The 22558-nt window shown below is 40.3% G+C and overlaps 1 protein-coding gene across 2 annotated transcripts in view; it reads right to left on the bottom strand.

Annotated features, from left to right (window-relative positions):
• Window positions 1-2548: 2548 nt before the first annotated feature.
• Window positions 2549-22558, bottom strand: part of NRP1 (neuropilin 1) — a 112930-nt gene continuing 92920 nt past the window's right edge. For both annotated transcript variants that reach the window (XM_036405351.2, XM_036405358.2), the window contains exons 12-17: window positions 21059-21118; window positions 13775-13906; window positions 9763-10034; window positions 9184-9277; window positions 7546-7605; window positions 2549-6305 (exon numbers count right to left, since the gene is read on the bottom strand). In XM_036405351.2, coding sequence (XP_036261244.1) covers window positions 6013-6305; window positions 7546-7605; window positions 9184-9277; window positions 9763-10034; window positions 13775-13906; window positions 21059-21118 — 911 coding nt within the window. In that variant the 3' untranslated portion in view covers window positions 2549-6012. The remainder of the gene's footprint in view (window positions 6306-7545; window positions 7606-9183; window positions 9278-9762; window positions 10035-13774; window positions 13907-21058; window positions 21119-22558) is intronic.

The following is a 22558-nucleotide window of genomic DNA, read 5'->3' as shown; positions in this document are numbered from 1 at the left end:
CAGTGCTTCAGTAAGACTGCAATTCCTTTTTCAATTCAGACCCACCTCACCCATTATGGAAACACAGCCATCTGTAATAAAATACAGTGCATGGCGCACAGTGATGCAGTACAATGACAGGGACATGAATCAACTGTCTGAGAGATAAGTAAAAACAATGTAAATTTAAATAGGAGAATATGATTATTGAAGATGGAATTAGGTTTGGACACATGATAAGACTCCATCCATCTGTGAAAAATGCCAGAAGATTTTTTAATGAGATTTTAGGTTATAAACGTTGAGACACCATCAGTCCTGAGGTGATAAGATTAGAGCTTGATTGTGTGTAGTTATGAGAATGGAAATGTATATGGAGAACTGACCTACTGTGGAAAAGCAATTAGGGACTACAGGGGGACTAATCAGCAAATAAAACAGCTATATAACATATCCCATGGCAAAAAAAAAAAAATCAGATGTACTCTGTTATAATTTAACAGACATTTGTAGATAAAATTGTGGTTATGGGTGACTTGAGGGATAAAATGATATAAAATAGGAAATTAAAGCTCTAATAAATTAATGTTGCTTGAACCAATATGCTGTTAGGCATAGTGTATTGCAAAGGACAGGACAATTAAGGAATGGGAAGGGAATTACTTCTGTGATGAAATGTCCAGATGTGACAGTCTAAAAATCCAACTCAACCCAGCTTTGACATTTGACTTTGGCAAAGTGGCTTAGAAGAACTGACTTAGGAACGGACTAATTGTACACATGAAAAGACTTATGAGGGTCAAAGTTATGGGTGTATTATCTTGCACCTGTCAGGTCTTCAAACACTTCATAAAAGGTAGGTTCTGAGGCTGGAGGGGCTTCATCTCCACCAGGACTGGCAGCTTCCCTCCAGAGGGCAGGTGGCACAGGTGGGCACTGCTGTCATTTCCATGCCTCACACAAACTTACACCAGCAGTGCTGCCCTCACCCTCTCCTCTGCATCTGCCTTTTGCTGTGCAATTTTATGTCCTGCCAAAAGGAAAGGAAATGGGACTGGCTATGTGGCTGCTGGATGTGGAGTGATACATTTGATTGGAGAAATAATAAAGGGATTTACTTTTACTACCAGCCAAAGACCCCTGTTACAGACCATGTCCCTCATAGCTGTGCACTTCTGGCATTGTTTGTCTGTAGCTGACCCATCTGTTATTTCCATCTTCTCTTTTTCTTCAAGTTTAGAAGTTATATTCTGAAAAGTAACTCAGATGCCATTGCACTATTTTTGTTCTTGCTTTATGCAGCCCATTTAGTGTGGAAAACTGAAGGTTTAGTGCCAAGCACTTTAAGCTTCTAGGCAAATCTCTGAATGAAAGAAAGAGAATTTTCTTAACTTTAAATACTTGTCTCTCTTTCTTGAGCTTCATCCTCAACAGATTGACTTTATAGATTTCCCTTTTTCACAGATCAATTCCATTGCCATTAATTTTGGTTGGTTATCACAGAAGCAAACAGAGTGCCATGAAGCATACTTCTAGTGAATTTGGGTATAGTGGTTCTATGGACAGCAACTTTCACAACCACCTTTTGGGAACAATCCCTACTCTGAGCAGGGATTTTGCTCAGGTGCTTGCTGAGTTCCATCTCATGTTTTAAACAGGTACACACAGCTCTGCTCCCTTGAGGAGACAAGATTCAATACATTCCTTTCAAGTGTTAACAATGATCAAGTATATGGTAATAAGCACAGTATTTTTCCCATGAGTAGTAAAGTAGCGGAAGTAAAATGTTTATACTGCACCTAATGACATACTGACAGCCTGTGCTTTGTTCATGTGTGCAATGTAAAGAAAAGATTTGTCAAACTTTAATGTGCAGAGTGCTGACTATTAAAAGGAAACAAAATAAGAAAGTATTGCATAAAGCAGGAAATGTTGAAGCTAAAGCTTCTGGTCTGGATGCAAGCTTTGTCAAGGTCTCTCTGCACATGACCATGTGTTCATGTGTTCCACAGGTGAGTTTGGCACCCAACTGATGCCAAACCAGGCCCAATAGGCTACCCTGACTGCATTTGTTCCAATCACCAACTTGTGCTCTGCCTTGGGAAATTTGGCCATGGCTGAGTAAATCCTGATGACTCCCCATGAAATTTGCAGGGAGCTTATTGGTACAAACTTTAATACAGGAGCAGAGACTTCGTGGAGTAACACATCAGAAATGGGCAGTACTTGGCAGTAAATCCCATCCCTGCCCAAGGGGGTTAACACCTGCACAGGGTGCTACACTGGGCAGCCCATGGCAAGGGGCAGTGGTGGCAAATCTGTCCTCTTAAATCCCAGCTGTTTGGTGAAAAAGCAGGAGTGTCTTCCAGCAAGGAAAGAGAATGGGTCAGGCAAAGGTGAATGCTTCTGTCCTAAACAATGAACAAACCCACCAAGGTGTCTGTTGGAGCTGCCTACTAACAAATAGAATTGTGATTGAAACACTGTGCTTGTTGCAAGATGCTAAATAAAACCATCCATTTAATAATACCAATCCATTTTAGTATAATAAAATACATCAGCTATGGGATATTTTATGAAAATGTTTAATTCAACTGTTTCTTTGGAATGTAGTAGTCATAGTTTGGAAATTTAAATTACAGTTCAGTTCTATGTGGTTTTTTTATGCTACTCAGTGTCTGAGAATACAAATGTCATTTAAAGTTAAGGCTTCGCTGTTCATTTTGAATCAACAATTTACAAGTGTCATATTGTCATAGAAAATAAAAATTTCTGTAAAAAAAATTTGCACAAAGTTTTATGATGGTACAAAACATGAAGCAATAATATACCAGTAAAATGAAATCATTTTACTACAGAAGATTTTTATAGTTTTTCAATAAAGAAAAAAATATGTTATTTTACACTTTAAAAATTATGAAACAATCTAAAACAATATAAACTGAACATTTTGTAACACTGCCTTTACAAATTAATAACTTTATAAACATATAATTTTTTTAAATATATTTATCAGTGCAAGATACTTTTCAATGTAAAGTTGCAGTATCATTTTTCCTTTATTGAAGGACAACTTTAATTCTATTACCTTCAGAGAAATCTAATCTTCAGTGCTAGATCCTCATTATCATAGTAATGTCTGAAGACCACAAAGGAGATAATTTTTTTATGTTCACAATTCTCAGTATGTTAAAAGAAGGAAAAAACCCACCAAATACCAGCTTTTCTTTTCAAATAGATCAAGACCCAAAGCTGGTTCGGAATCTATTGAAAATCAGTGGGAATATTTCAAAAGGTTTTGGGCTTGGGCTCCCCAGTGGGATTTTCTCTTCAAGGCAATATAAGCATGTAACTCTTAGTCAAGTTAGTGGACTAGAAGTTTTTCAGCTAAGGAGAATAGACCCTTATTTCCTGACTCACACAGTGGTGGTCTGCTGAAAATAGTTTTGAAAAATCCTTTTCTTCTTTGGGTTAATTAACTAGCTGCTGCAATGCCATTATGGTCAAATTACAGTGTTAGAAACCAATGCAAATCCTACCTCTGACAAAGTGAGTCTGTCTCTTGGGACAACTCATGGACTAACTTTTAGGCAAAACTTTTAGGCCTTAGGTGCACTGTCTCAGCCTTTGGAGGACCCAAGGTTGAGAGGCTGGGGAGGTAGCTCTTCCATCAATCTAAGGCTTGATGACCTGAAGTGGGTGTTTGGGTTTTTGGGATAGTCATTGCCTTTAGGACTCCTCTGAAGTAGCAAGTCTCCATACTTTTTTCCTATTGGGACTTCCTTTAAAATATTTTCAACTTCAAACCTCATTTTCACCTACTGTCTCCCTCCTTTTTCTTCCATTTCTGGGTTACTAGTGGATTTTCTACATATTTTTCTATTTTATAGCTCATACTGGTGAAATTATACACTTCAAAGCATTTGGTGTATAGATAGGGGTGGATTCTTTTGCTCCAAGTAATGCAAAGCTGAATTAGCCCTTCTTTAATCCTAATCCTGGACAGGATATTTTATTGCTCTTCTACAAAAGCAATTTTGGAAAAGACTAACTCAGAAAGTCCCGATCACTTCCCTGACTCTACTCAGGAATTTCAATGAGGAAAAACATGAGTTCAGCACTTGGTAGGATGTTACTTTCCCCACGTTTGCACTGTTTTTCTCTGCTGGTTGATGGATACCCAGGGGAAGGCTGATGCTGCCCCCAGTTATGGCTGTGCTGTGTGCAGGTCACTGCAGAAACCCAGGGGCTCCCCTTGCACCTGCAGGAGGGGAATGACCCCTCTGCTCTCTCACTGCCTTGCATGGACCCCATGGGAAACATGCTCTTGTTTCTTTTTACCCTGTTGGACCAGCTGCATAGGCTGTTGAATATTATTTGACCAATAGTATTTGCCCTAAAATATTAAAAAATTGCCCTAACATTGTCAAGCACATTTTCCTGACGGCTTTGAGTTCTCAGTTCACTGCATTGGTCACTGCCTGCACTTGTGGTCAAGCAGAAACCTCCTGCTATGAAATGACAACTGGATATAACATGATGGTAGGAACATACCCTACATACATTGTGGGACTTCATTCTGCCCTCAGTGCACACTCCTAAGCCCAATTAGCATTGATTAGCATGAAAATAGGGTACTGAGAGAACAGAACTCCGAGTTCAGGTAGGGGCAAGAAGAGGAAAGTTTCTAGTTTTAAAGGCAATCTTTTCTGTAAGGGAAGCATTTTCCCCAGTGTAATTAACAGGCAAGCTGTTCAGGATAAAAGATGTGTTTCATGACATCAGGAAAAAGGATACTGTCACTTTATGCTGTTAAGAAGAAACCCAAAGTTCGACTTTGGAGGATAAAGTTAAGAATTTTCCCTTATTTTTTAACACAAACTCTAATAAAATCCTTTGCCATTACCAGCAAGTTAAAGCTGAAGTTTTCTTTCCTTGGCAATGGCAAATGCTTATGAAACCTACTCAGAGAGACAAAGAGAGAGAGAAAGAGAAGAGAAAGGGAGAGAGATTTTACATTTGAAAATACATTCTATATGAAAGAACAATAAAAGGGGATATTGCAGCTTTATACAAAAGGGTCAAGAGACATGAAGTTGAAATACAGAAAGCAGAACAATCAAGCCAGGTTGTCAAATCTGATTAGCCCTTGCCTTGGCTGAGGCTGTTTTCTTACACTAAAATATACTTTTCTTTTAGTCAGTGAGCCATCAGAATATGATTAAAGACAAGGGCGTAACTGCAGAGAAGCTGTAGTTAATGTTAACACAATGAGAAGCAGTACAAACAAAAAGGCACTTGAGAGGACATACACTAGCCAGTGCCAAGGACTTTTTTTGTTTAGTTTTTAGGCAGTACACTTGGTTACCAGTTGTGTCTGATGATGGCACATACTCTTTTATGGAGTTCACAAGCACAAAATTTAGTACAACACTGAAAAACATCAATAAAATTTGACAGTATTGCTTCGTAAACAGAGCTGACACGCTATATCGGTACTGATGCAGCAGTACTTTCAAAAACATCCTAACCCTTCTTTGCCTATGCACAACACGAGCAATTATACACAAATACAGGTGCAGAAGTCCACTAAATTGCTGTTACTCCAATATTTTCTGGGCACTGAGCTATAGACAGCATGTCCATCCAAAGGACCCCACTGGATACATTTTGTGACAGCATCTTGGATTTTGCACAGTAAAAACGAAATTATCCATTAAAGGAAAACAAAAGAGAGGGAGAGAAAGAAAGACAAAATGAACTATAAGTCAATCATACTTGGTCTCAACACCAGCATCCGATTATTTCAAATAAAACCAACAGAAAAAGCAGACTGTACATGATTCAGGTTGTTAACACAGATTGTTGTCCATGTTCATCGGTTACACACTCATTGAAGCTCCTGAGAAAAGCTTGGCTCAGTGTCATCAATGCACTTTTCAGCCTGTACAGTAAAAGATCAACAGTTCCCCAGCACGACCGAGTTATGTCCTTCCATCCCGATTTTCTGACTTCTCCAGTTGCTTTACGCCTTCATGCTTCTGAGTATGAATTCTGTGTGTTTAGTTTGTCTTTTTTCAGTTTAACACCATCGACGAGTTCAAAGTTATAATTCTCCAGTGCAGACAAGTTCCTCTCCGACATCCCATTGTGCCAACAGGCACAGTACAGCACAACTCCACAGATGGCTCCTAAAAGCACCCCGAGTGCACTCATGGCTATGATGGTAATGAGGATTGGGTCTAGGGTCTTCAGGACATTGCCTGGCTTCCTGGAGATGTTGTCATCATAGTCATCACCTGGGCTACGGTATGGAGGTGTAAACCCTGAAATTGAATAAAGAATTGCAAAATTTTCATAACTGATCCCAGCGAGAACTTTGTTTAATGAATTGGAAATTTTGAGAAGGCCATCAATTTTTTTAACATAAGTTTTTTACATAGTTTTAAAATCTAGTTTCTGCAAGGTGGTCATAAATAGCTGAAAATTGTGATGTGGCCCAAATAGCTGTGGATTTTTTCCAGACTGTTCTCCAATCTTTAAATCTGATGCCTGTTAGTAGAGCTGCGGTTCTGCCTTGGATTAAGTGGGAGTCTTGGGAGTGAATAAGGAGGTCTTTTAATCACATGTTGCAGTATATAGCTCAAAAATGTTAATCAATTCCTACTCAGCTCAGAGTGAGAGGTTAGAACTTTGGACATTGGTTGGGAATATCCAGCCATTTTATTTCTACTTCAATGACTTTAGGATTGGATGTTGAAGTGTAAATAGTGGCAGAACTGACACAGAAGAGCACTCTGCCCTCTTGTGTAAAATATTCACGAGGTATCATAATGTTTTCCCTCAACTTTTTTAGTTTATGAAAATGATCCAAAAGCGCAAACCCTGTAATTGTTGTTGGAAAAGCCAAAAAGTCTTTTTGGACAAACTCACTCTCTTTCACTGAAATCAATTATAGCAATCCTGTTGACGGTAACAGAAAAAAAAATTAAGCTCATTGCCTGAAAAATGCAAGTATATTTTATTAGTGGAACAATATGACAATTATGATCCATTTAATGATCCATTTACTGTTATCATCATTGGAAATGATAATGCTTTGCTAGACTGGTCATAAAATGGCATTTTCAGCCAGGTCTGTGAAACATTTAATCTGAAGAGATTTGAGCCTAATTACTGAGGCACAGTGCAAGTCATAAATTGTAAGATATAATGATAGAGCTTTCTTCAGCAGTGGACAAGCCTTCTAGGTAAGAAAATATTGAGGAGCTATAATGTGCTTGCATGTATATGAATATAATGTAACAAATTAGGTATATGAAATTTCAAATGTTTGAGATAGGCAAAAATAATAAAAAGGACAAAAGTCCACATGACATGGAAGAATAAAACTATTACAACCCTCAAATAAATGAAAATCTGATCATCTCCTCCAGAAAAATCATAACGCCTTAATACAATATGCAGTTAGAGAACAAATCTATAAATAAATAAATAGAATGCAAAAATTCACATTAAAATACACATTAAAATTCATTCCCCTTTAAGAAATAACGCAAATTTTACCTGTTTGATTACTTTCTGGGTCTTCTTCTTCATCTATTTCATTCTCCACATCAGTTGATTCTAATGAAGCAAAAGAATTGACATTGATTATTAGGGTTACAAACACTGATTGACTATCATGCTGGCAATAATGGTATGGCAGATTTTCCTATGTCAGAGCATCATTATGGCGGCTTGACAGAGCTGCTCATTATAATGGGCTCTGAAAATTAATGGAGAAAAAAAGAAAGATTAAGAAACTCCCCTCCGCCCAGTCTTGGCACAGTTTTAGTTATCAGCAGGGGTTTTCCATGCCTGGGAAAGAGAAATCAGTGTGATGAATTAGCATCTCGTTCACTGTATTTACAATTTTGGAGCCCAATTCCATAACACTTCATCAGCATAGGCATAGTTAATCACAAGAGTAGTTTCACTGGCTGCAGTGAGACCACTTGTGTTTGGATTTCAGACTGAGCTTTTGGGTTTAGCTCCCTCAGGCAGAAATCTTTGCTCAACATTCGGTTTGAACAACCAAAACACGGAGGTAGGAAAGGAGTTATTTTCCTTTCTCATGCTGGAGTCAATTAAATGCAGACACTGTGGTCTCAGCACCTCTCTTGGCACTGGGGACAGTGCAGGAGGACTAAGCAGTGTGTCCTGCCTCCCTTTCCTGCCAACTGCCAACCTGGTGGCATTTGATAAACCCCAGGGGTTGGACCACGGGGTAAAAAGAGATTGTTTCCTCATCCTGCAGTGAAATTACCACATAGCTGAAGACTGTCATGTTACCCTCAAAAGGATGTTAGCTACAAAAGGTGAGGAACACCCTCTATTATTGCACTTAGTTGCATTGTTAAGTCACACAGAATAAATTTATCTTCTTAATGCTATGAGTTCTCATCTCTATTCCCTCTTTTATATAAAAGTAATTGCTTCATCTCTGCTATGAAGGACAGTGTTCTGTTGCTTGTGTTTATCTGGGGCTGCTGCTGCCAAATTACGTGCAGTACGCAATGTGCATATGATCAGCAGTGACTGCAATAACTCGAGACTGGCCAGGAATAAAAGGGCTCAAAGAGCATCTCAGGAATAGCCTGGCTCAGATATGGGAAAGGCCATGTCCTAACGTTGCCTTGTGTCCCACATGTCTGGGAACTGATGACTACAGCAAATGAGCCACAGCAAACTCAGAAGGACAGGACAGCAGAGGACAGAGCAGGGGCCTTTTCACCCTATCTGCTTATTCTGTAAGGGTTTGATATGGCCCTTTAGGAAAAATTAAGAAGGCTTTGTAGTAAGTGATCTAAAAAGGGTGAAGAAATAAAATTGGATTTTGTGCATTAGGTAAAACAGGGTCCTGCAAGAGGAAAAGCAGAGAAATTTGAAGAGGGCAGCAATATGAAATACAGGGAGAGACATGAAATTGTGAATATGCTGTGACCCATGTCAGTAGGATGCCAATTCTGATCCAAACTGCTGCTATACCAAGGTGACACCTGTGGCACTGCTATGAATAAAACTGTGGGCTGAATCAGGATATTTTCAGTGGAAACGTAGCTAATAATTATCTATCCCTTTCTCACAGATAAAATCAGCTATCAAGACAAAATAAACAATATTTTGGAGGAGAACTCTCTGTGTTCTTATAGTCACACTTACTTCGGCAATCCTCTTGTGCTACGTGATTGTCAATTTTAATATCATCCACAGCAATTCCTCCGGTTCCTTTTCCAATTTCTCCCTCAATAACCACCTGGAAAAACAAGATAGAGTTCACATTGTTTTCATTTTAGCATACAACTACAGCAGTCAGGATTTCTTAATTAGTTGTTAACACACATCTTCACTTGAAGTCACACTTGCGCTTCAATCGTGGCCTGAAAATCTGCATTGCCTTTATGAACTTATACAGGCAAATGTAAATTATGGACTGACAGGACTTTATGAAAGACTTTTGCATCAGCAAAACTGTGGCAGAGAGGCAGTTTTGTTACTGATGATAAATTATATATAAAGTATTTATTTGGCCTGTGATAAGAAAGTGATTGTATCGCAGTAATCTGAGATACCATGAAATATTTCACTATTATTAGTCACAGCAAGCGTAGCTCATCTCTAGGTGTAATATTGTCTACATAAATCCTTCAGTGACATCTTTTAATGTGGTGTGTGAAACACAACCAGCAAGGTGTTGCTGGCCTTGGCTGTGGTAGCTCAGTGAGGAACGGCCCAGCTCACCTGGTAGTGTTTCACAGACTTGTGAAGAAGAACACGTCCCTCCTTCCAGTAGTTTGCCTGGTGCCCACTCAGGGTCCACAGCACCTGGTCGTACTCATCGGGCTTCTGGTAGCGCAGTTTGATCCTGAGGGTGCCAACGTGCGCGCCCGACATGTGGTACCAGAAGGTCATGCAGTGGGCAGAGTTCTGCGAGTAAATCACGGGGCTCAGCAGCCGGGCCACTTTGCCTTTCTGGCTCTCATCAGCTTGGGAGTAAAGGAAATTGCCATCTCCTACTGTGACAGAAGAACTGTGTTAAGAATAGCCACCAGCTTTAATTTTCTTTGTCAACATAAGAATCCCTGACCACCTCATATCTTTTGCTTTCTTTCCATGCTTATGGGTCAAACATCACAAACGAGAGTCAGAATGCATTGTTTTGGGAGCTCTAGGAAAGCTGATATGCTTTCAGAAGAGGACCACAAAGCTGATCAGAGCACCTGTCCTCTGAGGACAGGCTGAGAGTTGGGGTTATTCAGCATGGAGAAGAGGAGGCTCTGGGGAGACCTTATTGCAGCCTTTCAGCCACTAAAGAGGACTTACAACAAAGATGAGGACAGACAAACTTTTTAATAGGACCCATAGTGACAGCCTAAAGGGTAATTGTTTTAAACGAAAAGAGAATAGATTCAGACTAGATATAAGGAAGAAATTTGGTGGGTGTTGAATCATTGACACAGGTTGCCCAGAGAGGAAGAAGGCACGCTATCTCCAGAAACATTCAAGGTCAGGCTTGAAGATGTCCCTGGTCACTGCAGGGAGGTTGGACTAGATGATCTTTAAAGGTCCTGTCCAACCCAAGCAATTTTGTTATTCTTCCCTTTCCTCTGGCCATCTCCTCTGCTGTTCACTGGGATATTTTGTGCCAAGGGTGAAGCCTAACAACATGCTCACCACATGAAACACACAAGGCATTTGTTTTGTTAAGGGAAGGGGGCACAAGCATGTTTGGTGAGACAGCATTATGTGCTCCATTAGTCAGTGTGCACCTCCTGAAAACAGCCATCCCTGGTTCAGCAGTGTAGAGGGAAATCCTTAGGGCCTGCTCTATGTTAATTGTGCAAAGAGCTATTAAAACAAAATTCTGTTTGAAGTAATCTGTGCTCAAGGGGCAAGACTAGAATGGGAAGAACACTGAGAAGGGTGAAATGGCTTTGAACAGCCATGGCCAGAGATCAGGAAATGAGATTTAAAGCATGTTCCCAAATAGAGGCTGACCATTGTCACAGATGGTGTCAGAATTATGCCCTTGATTATTGTAACAGTATGTTGGGCTCTATACATTTATGAGCCTTTTTCCTGAAAGAGTAAGATTATAGCTTATAATATATTATATAGCTGATTATAGCTTTCTCAAGGGCATAATGGATTCGTACTTGTTGAAATCTGAACACCTAATACCCTTAACTTGGAAACTTACTTTCTCAATCACACTGAGAGAGAAGCATGTGGGAGTGTGATTAGTTTGGTAACAGAAAATTGCTAAGTAAGATACTGACTATAGAGATGTGCTTCTGAATTACATCAGCCACGCATCCATTCCAGTCAGCTTTTGAACAGTGTCTTTGCAGAGAGTCATGGTGGAAAAACATGAAGTTAATCCTGGCATGTGTAAGAACAGATTGCATGTGCAATGCACTCACACAAAAGGATGGAGTCAGCGTTTATTGACATCATCTTATTGAGAGTAGGAAGGATAAAAGTAATAATAAAAAATACTATTTCTCAAGTATTGCTGAAATAAGTGTACATATCTCTGTTTATACCAATGCTCAAAGGAAAGAAAAGTAAAAAGAGGCAAAAGTTGTTTTGGAAGGGTGGTATTTTGGCAGCATTGGTCTTTGCCTATACATAATATCCTTGAATTTCATGTGAATAGTGTATAATTGGATTGCAATGATATAGTCCTGCACCAATGAAGACAGGAATCTGAGCATTGCTACTCTGGTAAGCATAAGAAGGACAGAGTAGTGAGATGGGAACCAGGAATAAGAGGAGTGGGTTAAACCCAGAGCCTAGACCTAAAAATAAGAAAGGAACACACTTCTTCCTACATGAGACAAGGGTGTTTTCTTTTGTTTGGATCTTTCTGTGAGCAGAAGAGGTATCCAGCCCAATATGTATGTTGAAGAATTGTATAGAAGATGATGTTATATTGTAAAAAAAATTAAGCTTTTTTTTCCCCCCCCGTCTTTCTGCAGTAGCATCTTGTCCATCTTCTTGAGCAGGAATGCTTGTCTATACATTCTTTCCAACTAACTTCACTTCTGTGCAGAGCAGCACAATGTGCAAATCTCATCAAAGAATGGGGAAATCCAGAGGGAGGAAAAAAGGAAAATAATCACAGCATTAGGATGGCTGTCTGAGTTGGAAGACCTACCACTGGCCAGATTTCATCACAAGATATATAATTTGAAGTGACATGCAGTGTATCCTGCCATCTACAAGCAATTGCTGTTGAAGATTAGTTCTGTGTATTTTTTCAGCTTTACACATGTGTCTGAGAGAAAGATGTGCCTGGGAGTTGCTCACTGTGGTTTTCCCAATACACAGGGTGGCCTTGTTGTGCAGCTGAGGGTTTGTTTGGGACATGAGTGCCATTCAGACTGCTCATGGTCTGTGTTCACACCCACCCCACTCACTCTGTGCCTGCTGGCAGGCAGGTCACAAACCTGGCAAGTGAAGGTGCCCTTAGACTCCAACGAGAATTTTGGAAAATACTGAAAGTGCAGTAGAAGAAAAAGGGGCAGCCTTTAAGATTTACTAAAGCTACAGCTCATGGAACAAATAAGTTTTCTGTACTAGCAGGGCACAGTGGAAACAACAAAATCTCATTTGAAGAATATAATTTCTTCATCTCCTGATTGAAGACAGGTTCTCTCTCTATAATCCTTGATGGCAAAGTGCAGATAGCTCTCATTTTCAGAATATTATTGCAGTGCCAGGTCAGGAACTCTGTCTTCATTGTCTTAATTAGAGCTTTACTTATGCATGCCTTTTAGATTTTGTCAGTCTCTGGCTAACATAGCTTTTAACCTCCTTTCAATGTCAGATCCTACTGAGCCATTTCACTTTACTCTACATCAATTTTTCCACCATTACAGCCTTCACTTCAGCTAACTGCATTTAGTTAATTTGATGCCATTTATTTGTACAATGCCATTTATAGTCAAAGTATTACAAGTTTTTTTTTCCCCTGAAACTACTGTACTTGTCTTAAGATTCAATTGAAAGTGTCTCAGAATTTAAAAAGTCCAATTTTGTCTAATTTCCTTGTCATTCTCATTAAGCAAAGGGTAGCAGGAGTGGGAAGGGGGAATCATCTCAACCCATTTGATTAATCTGCACGTATGCAAGCGAGAACACTAAAGTAAGAGGCTGTGCAGGTCACACGGTGCCCTCCCTTCTCCACTAGCCTGCAGCAAATTTATTGCCTAATTATGCTGAGCTATGAGTTAGTTACTGCAAAACAAACCAATCAATTCCCCAGCGTGATATTTTTTGAAAAACTGTTTGTGAGCAGAGGATGGCCCTAATCCCCAGCTCCTGCTGGAAAGGAGAAGGATGTGATAACACACCCATCTGGGAAGTTTCACTTACATATAACACTTTCCTGTGGTAGGTAGCCCCTGTAACTACAAACAGGAATAATGTGAGGTCATTAACTGACTGACTGTATTAGTTGGTCAGTGATATTTGCAAAATATTTGGTCATTCAGATTTTTTTCTACCCCAGGTGATGATTACCCAAAGGCAAGTCAGGGGAAGGGAATATCTTCAGTTCCTGACAAGAAGCAGTCTTTATTCCCCAACAGAAAGGACAATTACAGTCAGTTGTGATTACTGGTAATGGATTAGGTTTACTAGAGAACCATCTTTGTATCTTAGGCATAATTCACTCTCCTGTGATTTTGGTATTAAACAGAACAATCTCATCAAGTGTGAAATGGCTACATCATGAACTCATGATTACCTGAGTGGTCTTGAATCGGCCCGGTTTTGCTGGTCAGGATTGCCCACCTTAAATCCACCTGGTTGTCGTGCTCCCAGTGGCACAAAGTCTTTTGGGATCCCCAGCCAAAGCCACAGTTGTATAGTGGTGGCTCTGCAAAGGAAGATGGAAAAGAGGGGATGAAATAGGGTTATTAATCGCATAATTTGGAATTTGTACTTCAAAACAAATGCACACATTTGACTGTTAGCAGAACCATTCCTTCCCGAGACTCTGGGAAGCCATAGCAAGAACAGCCCTCCTGGGAAACTTGAAAAATCACTACTTTTTGTAAAAGATGTGGTTGCTTCTTGTCTCTTTATGATCCCTATGATGGGATTTTTTTTTTTCTGTGGTTAGATTAATTCTTCTGATTTGCCCGCATTATCTGATAACCACGTTGCAGCACAGAACACTCATAAGAAAGCTCTGGCTTACTTATCAGATGTATTTTCTGGTTATCAATATCTCTGCACTGTAATGGTGCCACAATTTGAAACTCTCAATGAGATTTGGAAAAAAAAATAAGAACAACCAGAAACATTAATGGAATGTCCTTGGCAGGAAAGGATTTCTGATGGAGTCTACGGTTCTTGGCTTCAATAAGGAACTTTTTCACCATCTTCCAGACAGTTAAGTAGGCCCACAAGATGGCAGCATTGAAATGGACAAATTGAGAGGGAAAAGGGACAAATGTGGCTGATTGCCAAATGAACTCAAAATAAGCTTCAAAACAAGCTCTGCATAAAATAAGGGAAGTCTGGTATTATGGTCAGGATGAGATCATATCTTGTTTTCAGCTTCTTTTCAATTCTGCCCAAAGGTTTAATACATAGTAGCTTATTTTCTTCAATAGAACTAGGAATTTCAATTGAAAGATTATACAAAGATAGCATATAAATCCTTTGCATTTCTTATTTTCAGAAGCAGTTTGAAATCTTTTGAGCATTTGGTTCCTACCCCCTTGATATGAACTTTTATCTCACCTTGAGCAGTGACAACTCCCAGTAGAGCAATACTCTCCCAAGAGCAATGTGACCAAATCTTGGAGTATTTTCTCAGGCATGACTCACGCCTTATTAAAGGAATAACTTAGGTTTACTTTAATGAGATGCTTTGTGCAAGTATGAACTAAGAACAAAGGACTCTATGCTTCCATCAATATCAGCTCTGAGGGAAGAATTGTGTTTCTTGCCCATTATTAATAAAAAAAGCCAGGAAAGATAATGCGACTCTTAGAATGTGCTTGTTTATTGTGGGAAAATAATGAGAAATATGGGAAGTGTGTTGAGACCTGCAGTTGGCCATACCTTTGAGGTGGAGCTCTTCCAGTCTAAAGAGGCAAAGACCTCCTGCATGTACTGAGCTGTCAGGGAAGGCTGGTTAGGCTTTTGAACTCACAACCCAGATTTTAATGGAAGGTAAACTAGAATAATAATTTTAACAACACAAAACCTCAGGTGAGTAGGCTGAGACAGAATGGATATAAAAAGGGTTCATCTATCATTCTCTCCTTGCCTGCTGTGTCCTTGTTTGGTAGGTCCTTGCTCCCAGACACAGTTTTTTCTCAACTCACTAGATTCCTGCATTGTGGCCACCGTGCCCTCTCCCCTCTGGCCCCTAGAAAATTTCCTTCTGTCAGCAGAGACATCTGAGCCTGTGGCAGCTCCTGCCCCTCTGCTCTGCCTGTCAGTGCCTCCCTTGGCTGTGCTGTGGTGTCTCTCTGCACTGAGCCCTCATTCTTCACTCCTTTCTTTCATCCTCCCCACCCCGCCTGCCTCCCCCCTCTCTCCTGCTGGCCTCCAGAGGGGTCTACTCCACATTGTCACGAATGCAGCATCCTAGCTGGGAACAAATGAATTCAACAGATAATGTCTGGAATTACACAGGAATTCAATGTGGAGGAAAGATGTTTCCTGGAGCACCCTAGCCCTTTCTAGGAAAAAAGTAGATTGTGGTGAATAACCTCTCTTTGGGCTCAAAATGTTGAAGAAGCAGAACTCAGTCTATGCACACATGAGTGCAGAAAGGCAATCCTGGAATTCTGTCTCTTTCGTCAGTGCATTAGATATTTTTTTCTAGACAATGGGGCCGTGATCAAAGACATCTTACCCAAAAGGGGACATCTGAAAATCAAGGGGGGTTTTAAAGGAAAGAGAACGACATTGCAATGAATTAAAGAGTTTTAAGATTGTGACAAATAGCCTTTCATTGTCAAGGAGGCCCAGGGAGAGCTATATGGCATGGCTTTAACATCAGAGCCATGAGACAGAACTTTAGAAAAGATTTTAGAAAATGTGGAACAAAATTAATCTTATTAGTCCCAAAGGATTATATCAAGCAAAGTGCTGATAGCCTGTGTGGTATTCAAACCACAAGAAAGGAGAACAGTGGTAGATAGATCACATCCATCTGAAGATACCACACAGCAGAAATGAGCACAGGGGACAAAGACAGGACTGGTATTGTTCAACTCTGAAAAAAAAATAAATAGCAGAATACATAGGAGAAGTATGTAAATGAATGATGAATCCAGAGACTCAGAACAGAACAATATTCTGGTTTCTCCATTTCACAGCCTAAGTAATGTGAGATACCCAGTGAAGCTCAAGGTGGATCAAAGGAAAAAAATCCTCATATGATGTGAGTGGTACTTGCTCCATTGAATGCTGCTAAGATTGAACACAATTCAAAGAGAACTGGATAGTGACATGGACAAGGAAAACATCCAGAATTTAATAGTTAATTCTAAAGTCCAGGAAGTGACAAAAGCCTTTTACTTCATGCTCTGATGACAGTTCTGAACACTGGGATCAGAAGGAGAGTTTCAAAACAGAGCTAAATTTCACAGCTCCATCTAATAAATACTTTCTTCCACTTTCATTTGAAATATATAGTCCAGGAAATTGGCAAAGAGCCTAAGTCTGATATGCTTTGGCCATGCCTGTGTTCCTTGGCTTCAGACTCAGAGACAGCATGGTGTAGCATAAAAATGAACTTGTTTTCCACGCAGAAGTAGAATCCACTGAAACTGAGGAGAATTTGACCAGTAACCTGCACACAGTTAGCTGTTTCTTGCTAGGTTCCTGTTGTTTTCTCAGAAGTTATTGTGTTACTATGTTCCTTAGACAATCATAGCAACGGGATTGAAGGTCAAAGGCAAGGCATTTCAGAGTGCTCTTATTTTACAAGCTTCTTAAACATGCCATCTCTTATTGCCTATTCTTATGTCTCTTCCAGTGCTTCTCCCAGGGACTCATAAAAAAGGAAAAATAGGCCTGCTAGCCAATTAATAATGGACACTTGTAGCATCAGGATAGGTTCATTATGGTTCAGTATGGACAATGGATCTGCCCCAGAAAAGGCAGGCTAGTTCAGCCCTTCTATTAAAGGTCCTGGGGGGCTGAGACAGTAGCTCACAGCAAGCTGCAGGCAATCTGTCCTCTTCTTTGTCCTTGGGCTATAGCTTGGCAGCTCTGGTGGAAGGAAGGAAACTGGGGACGAGTAGCAATTGTTGGGCTCCCTCTGCATTGCTGGCCCATTCCCATGCTAGGATAATTCTCCTGCCAATAGGTGATTGATCTCTGGGTTTGTGTGTATGGAGAGGACAAAGCAAACCAGCTATTATGTAATCAAATAGCAGCAGCTCAGATGAGAATTTGGGAGGGAGGTGTGACAAAATCCCATATGCCTTCTTCAAAATGTAGGGTACGTGATACTGAATTAAAACAGATTTATCCTCTCAAAGAATAACCAACAGCTGTACTTTTTGACCACATCTTGCTCACAGCTGGGACCATTACTGCACATGAACAAGAAAGTAATTTGAAAATCCAGTTGAGTGAGTTTCTTGCAAGTCCATTAATCTTTTGTGGCCCACAGACTTTGACATATTTTTATAACTCCTTCAACAAGAGGCAAGAAGAAGCATGATGGCATTGAAAATGATATGAAAATGCACTCTAAGATGCTCTTGCCAAAGGGTAAATCAACATTAAAATAGGAAATTACACACATAATTTGGACCACTTCAAAGTGGTATATTTGGTCTGATTTGTATTTGCATTTTTATACCATTTATGCTGGCAGCACAGAATTACCTTAAATGATAGTAAATGATAATTTAACGGCCTTAATATCCCTTTACTGATACAAAGTTGCTCCAACATAAATGAGAATCAGACCTATTCTACCTTTAAATTATTTTTAGCAGAGATTTTAACTTCAAGATTTTTTAGTTATATTTTTTCTGACATAGCTATTACATGTGTGAAAAACAAGGTACTTCTCAGAACAGTCTTCTTTACAAAGGACTAAGATTACACACTGAGAGCACGTAATGTAAATTAACAGCTTGCTCTGTATGTAAATAGCTAAGAGACAAGCATTTCAAATAGTCCTTTAGAATTTAAAAATATGTGCTCAAAAACGACTAGATGTTAGAAAGTCTTAGGGCTGAGAATGGAGGTATTTACCTTGACAGATGGATTTGTGAAAGACATCTTTTTAAGTTTGAGGAGGAAAGTAGATCCTCTCTTAAATAAAAAATAAAAATTCAAACCTTTAAACATTTTTAGCAGCTTGAAATCACGATTCTTTTTATTTTATTTCAATTGAGTCCCCTTGAAATGAAATGTAAACGTCTCCTTGATGGAACCGTTTGTTTATATACAGAGGCTTTCCAGCTATTTGCTCTTAACTGTTTCCATAGTGTATGAAAGCTGGTTGGAATAGGATAATCTCAGGCTTTGACACACACAAGCACATTAGTCTGGGATAACGAGATTAGGGATATTTGCAGGCTGGAATGCAGGCAGAAGGACAGCAGAACGTGCTGCTGGCACCTAGTGCAGAGTACCTGTGCCATGGCATGAGCTGCTGCTGCTGCTGCTGCAGACAGGGCTGGTCAGTCTCTGTCCCCAGGCACTGTGGCACCAGCTGCTGTGGCCACCACTGGCACCATGGCCCTGGTGCAGGGTCACCCACTGGAGCTGGCAAACTGGATCTGGAATAGCTCCTTGGCTTGGAGCTCATCATTTACCTCATGGTGCGTTAGCATCTTAAGGTAAACCAAGCCTTAAAGGGAATTAAGGCCAAAGCTGAAGGCTCAGTCCTTGATGTGTTAAATTCCTACCTTGTTCATCCTGAGAAGAGCTGAAAGGGTGCACTTATCCTCAGGCAGCAGAGGGCCAGGGGCCCCCAAGCAGCCCTGGAACTTCAAGGGCAGTTTAAACTGTGTTATTTGTGGCTGACAGGGCAGACTTGCTCCCAGCTGCACGGCCCCTGCTCCCTGTGTTTCACTGTGGCACTCGGGTCCAGCCATGTCCTTTCGGCAGAGGGAAATGTTTATACCACCTCCAGGCCAGGAGGGGCTTCCCCATGCTGAGGGAAATTTCTGTCTGCCCATTTTTGGGAGTTTTTGGCTGGTTTTCAGTGAGGGATTATGAGGCAGCTGGAAACCTTTATATCTTAAACTGGAAATTTTGGAAACCTTATTCTTATTTATTAGCGTCTGGCTGATCTCTATCTATGATCTTTGTAATGTGCTGCCATGTGGCAGCCTGGAGTTTGGGATGTGAACTCGTCCCTTATTCCCCGGAAGGAAATGGTTCCTACGAGCACAATGCAGGGAAGTAACACTGGCATGCTCTGAACAGAGCCTCAGAAACTCCTTTAATAGAGAAAAAACATGGCACATCCCAGAGTAAGCAAAGGTGGTGCAGGAGGGAAGTAAGGAGAGAAAATGAGGATATCTTAATCTCTGGTAGTAACAGTGTCTGTTACTGGAGGGTCCCGCCCAAGCCAAGGGGATCGAACACAACCTGCAGAGCAGCTGGCACTGCTGGGGAGGGAGTGAAACTGCACTGCACAGAGGCACTGTCTGAATTTGCAATTTGTTTAAATGCAAGAAGATAGTTCAAAAACTGTAAAAAATCCTTCATGTCATCAAAATAGAAACCTAACAGATAATTTCAGACATAAAAATTAAAATGCTTTGCTGTAAATCCACAGCACAGAATCTTTTCTCACTCTGCATCCCCAGCCCCTTTGCAGAACTGTGAGATCAGCAGCAGCCATCCAGCCCTTCAGCAGCACTGACTGTGAAGAGCAGGGTGTAGGTGTCCCAACAGGGGGGACTGGCTCACTGTTGTGTTTCTCATTGCACTGGCGCTCCACGAGTTGCCTCTGCTCATAAAGCAGGGCAGAGGTAAAAATAGTGTATGCTGACTTAGCCAATTGGGTGACCCTGGAGACAAATTTTGAGGAGAGTAAAAGCATTGGCCTCTGCAATATCTGAATGCAGAGGCCGAGAGTGGGAACAAAGTCTGAGCTAAGTCAGCTCTATTTCTTAATCAGATCAACACCATAAGTGTCCTTTAGGAATTTTTTTACATTATTAGTCCCTTTCTTTCACTTGAAGCAAGAGTGGATTGTGTCACATGGTTGAGGAAACAATGATAAACATTTACCCACCCTGTTAATAAATCACTTGCAAGACTGTGCCTGACTGTGCTTTAATGGAGGAAATGGGAGTAACTGAAAACTGACCTCTTTACTGCTCCACAATTATTGGTGCAAAGGATTTTTAACCAGTGCTTATAGTTTTTGGAGTTTGGGTTTTCTGCCCAAATCCATCCTCTCCCCCACTCCCAGTAAATTGCACAGGATATTAAAAAAATGGTATGAAAACTGAGGAAGCAGCAAACTAAGGAATTTAAAAGCTTCTAGCTATTGTATTAAGTAACAAGGACCTGCTGCCAGTGACAACTTGGTTTTCCCTTTTCAAGTTCATGGTAGCAGTTTATGTAATCCCATTTCAAGAAAACTTGCTAGAAAACAATATTGTAGAACTACCAGTTCACTGATGGAAAAAACTGGCAAACTTTACTTGTCTTAGTTTTGTAAAACCATGGATATAAATAGTGAGTGGGCCTGTGTGGCTGTTTTTGTTTTCCTGGAGTTTGCAAACACACTTTGTGTCACTGACATGCCACATTTAAACAGTGCACTCTGTGATTAAGTTAGTTTAATTTTGTCAGCACTTGGCATTTGCTGATGCAGAAGGAAATCTTGTTCTCTGCTGTATCTACATGTGGATGAAAGGAATAAAATATTTACTGTACAGAGCTAAGAGACCAGATGCTTCTTTACTTCAGAGACTTCAAGGAATGGTAAGTCAGGAAGTGCTGCAATTCATTATTTTGTCTCTGGCATGAAATTTGGGTATGGAATTTATTGTGGTTTTAATAAGAACATTTTTTTTACCTGGTTGTAATGTATTGTCAATTACTGTTGGCTTTTCTGTATTCAGCACTGTAGTCCCACCTGGAAAAGAAATTATGCGTATCATGATACATGTGACACAACAAAGGACACAGCAGTCATTAGGAATAACCTATATATAAACCTGAAATATTACTGTCTTTATTAGGCATGTAGGTAACTGAGTATGCGACCTTAAGCATGAAAATATGACATTAAAAGTCTGGTTTTCTTTATCAAAAAAGCCCCACAAGAACTCTTCATTAAATAAAGCTGTGTATCTTTGGAGTCCTTGCAAACACCAACTAAATCATCCACAACATGTCCCTGTGACTGTCCTTGATTTATAGACACTGATTTGCTCCAAATCACATGGGAAGTGAGCAGCTGGTCTTCATGACACCTCCTAAGAGTCACTATTTTGTTCATTTACCCATGACCTGCTGTTTCTCATACCAGGGATGTGAGGTAAAACTGGGCCTCCCTGTAAGTTGTTTCATAGCTGTGTTGTGAGACCAGCTCACAGGAGAGGTGCATGGAAATTGCCAGACTTTAGGATCTAGTCTAAGGTAGTTTTCACCTCTGTCTCAAAGAGAAGGAAGAATTAAGGACTTCCCCTTTGTCCTTTTCTTCAAGCAGATAAACAAGAGGTGAGTGAGGACATGGCCTTCTCCTAAGCTTACTAATTGATATTTTTATAATACTTGACTTTTTAAAGCAAGCCTCATATTCATAAGGAAACAAAAAGGAAATTAGTACAATTATAAATGCACGGTGGGGTGCTGATTGCCAGTCAATGACTCCTGTTTTTCTTTTCTCCAGCAAGCAAGTGCTTAAAGCATTATAGAAAGGATGACTATGATGACTTCCAATGAGAATAAATGCCCAAGCTGTCTCAGCTTTATACTTGTGAGAATGATCTGATGGGAAATGCTATATACCACGCAAATAGAGTAGCTCTGTATGGGGTCCAAATAGAGCAGGAAGGAATTTGGCCTACAGCACAATTAGAGTTAATTGCAAGGGAGGCCTCACTGTGGCACTCACATATGTGCAAGTGCTGTCAGGGCAGCGACTCTGCAGTGGCACCACACATAGAGAGGGCAAGGCACTCATGAAATCCCCTCTGCACTGCCCTGCTATCCTTAATGGGCCACAGGACCTACACACCTGCCTCCTATGCAGTTTGAAGGAAAAAAAAGAATGTTTACAATTAATTTATTGGTAAAATCAGTTCTGTGCATTTTGCTCTGTGCATTTATAAGCAAAACCATATATAGAATGCAGCATTTCTCCAATGTCCAGAACAACTGGGCATGCACTGCCTAGGGTTTCTAGGTGTTGTAAAAATAAATTGTACTTCAGTGTCTGCACTTTTGTAGGAGGGCAATGCAGTAATTTTCAATATTAATACTGAAAAACATTCAGTTCCTTAGAAGAGATGGTGCTCAGGAAGGCTGGCAGCTGTTCCCTTGTCTTAGAGATTATAAATTGCCCCCTAAG

Source organism: Molothrus ater, chromosome 1, assembly GCF_012460135.2.
Source record: "Molothrus ater isolate BHLD 08-10-18 breed brown headed cowbird chromosome 1, BPBGC_Mater_1.1, whole genome shotgun sequence".
NCBI classification, from domain to species: Eukaryota; Metazoa; Chordata; class Aves; order Passeriformes; family Icteridae; genus Molothrus; species Molothrus ater.
The sequence above is the reverse complement of the archived record's forward strand: the minus strand, read 5'-3'. Positions and strand labels throughout refer to the sequence as shown.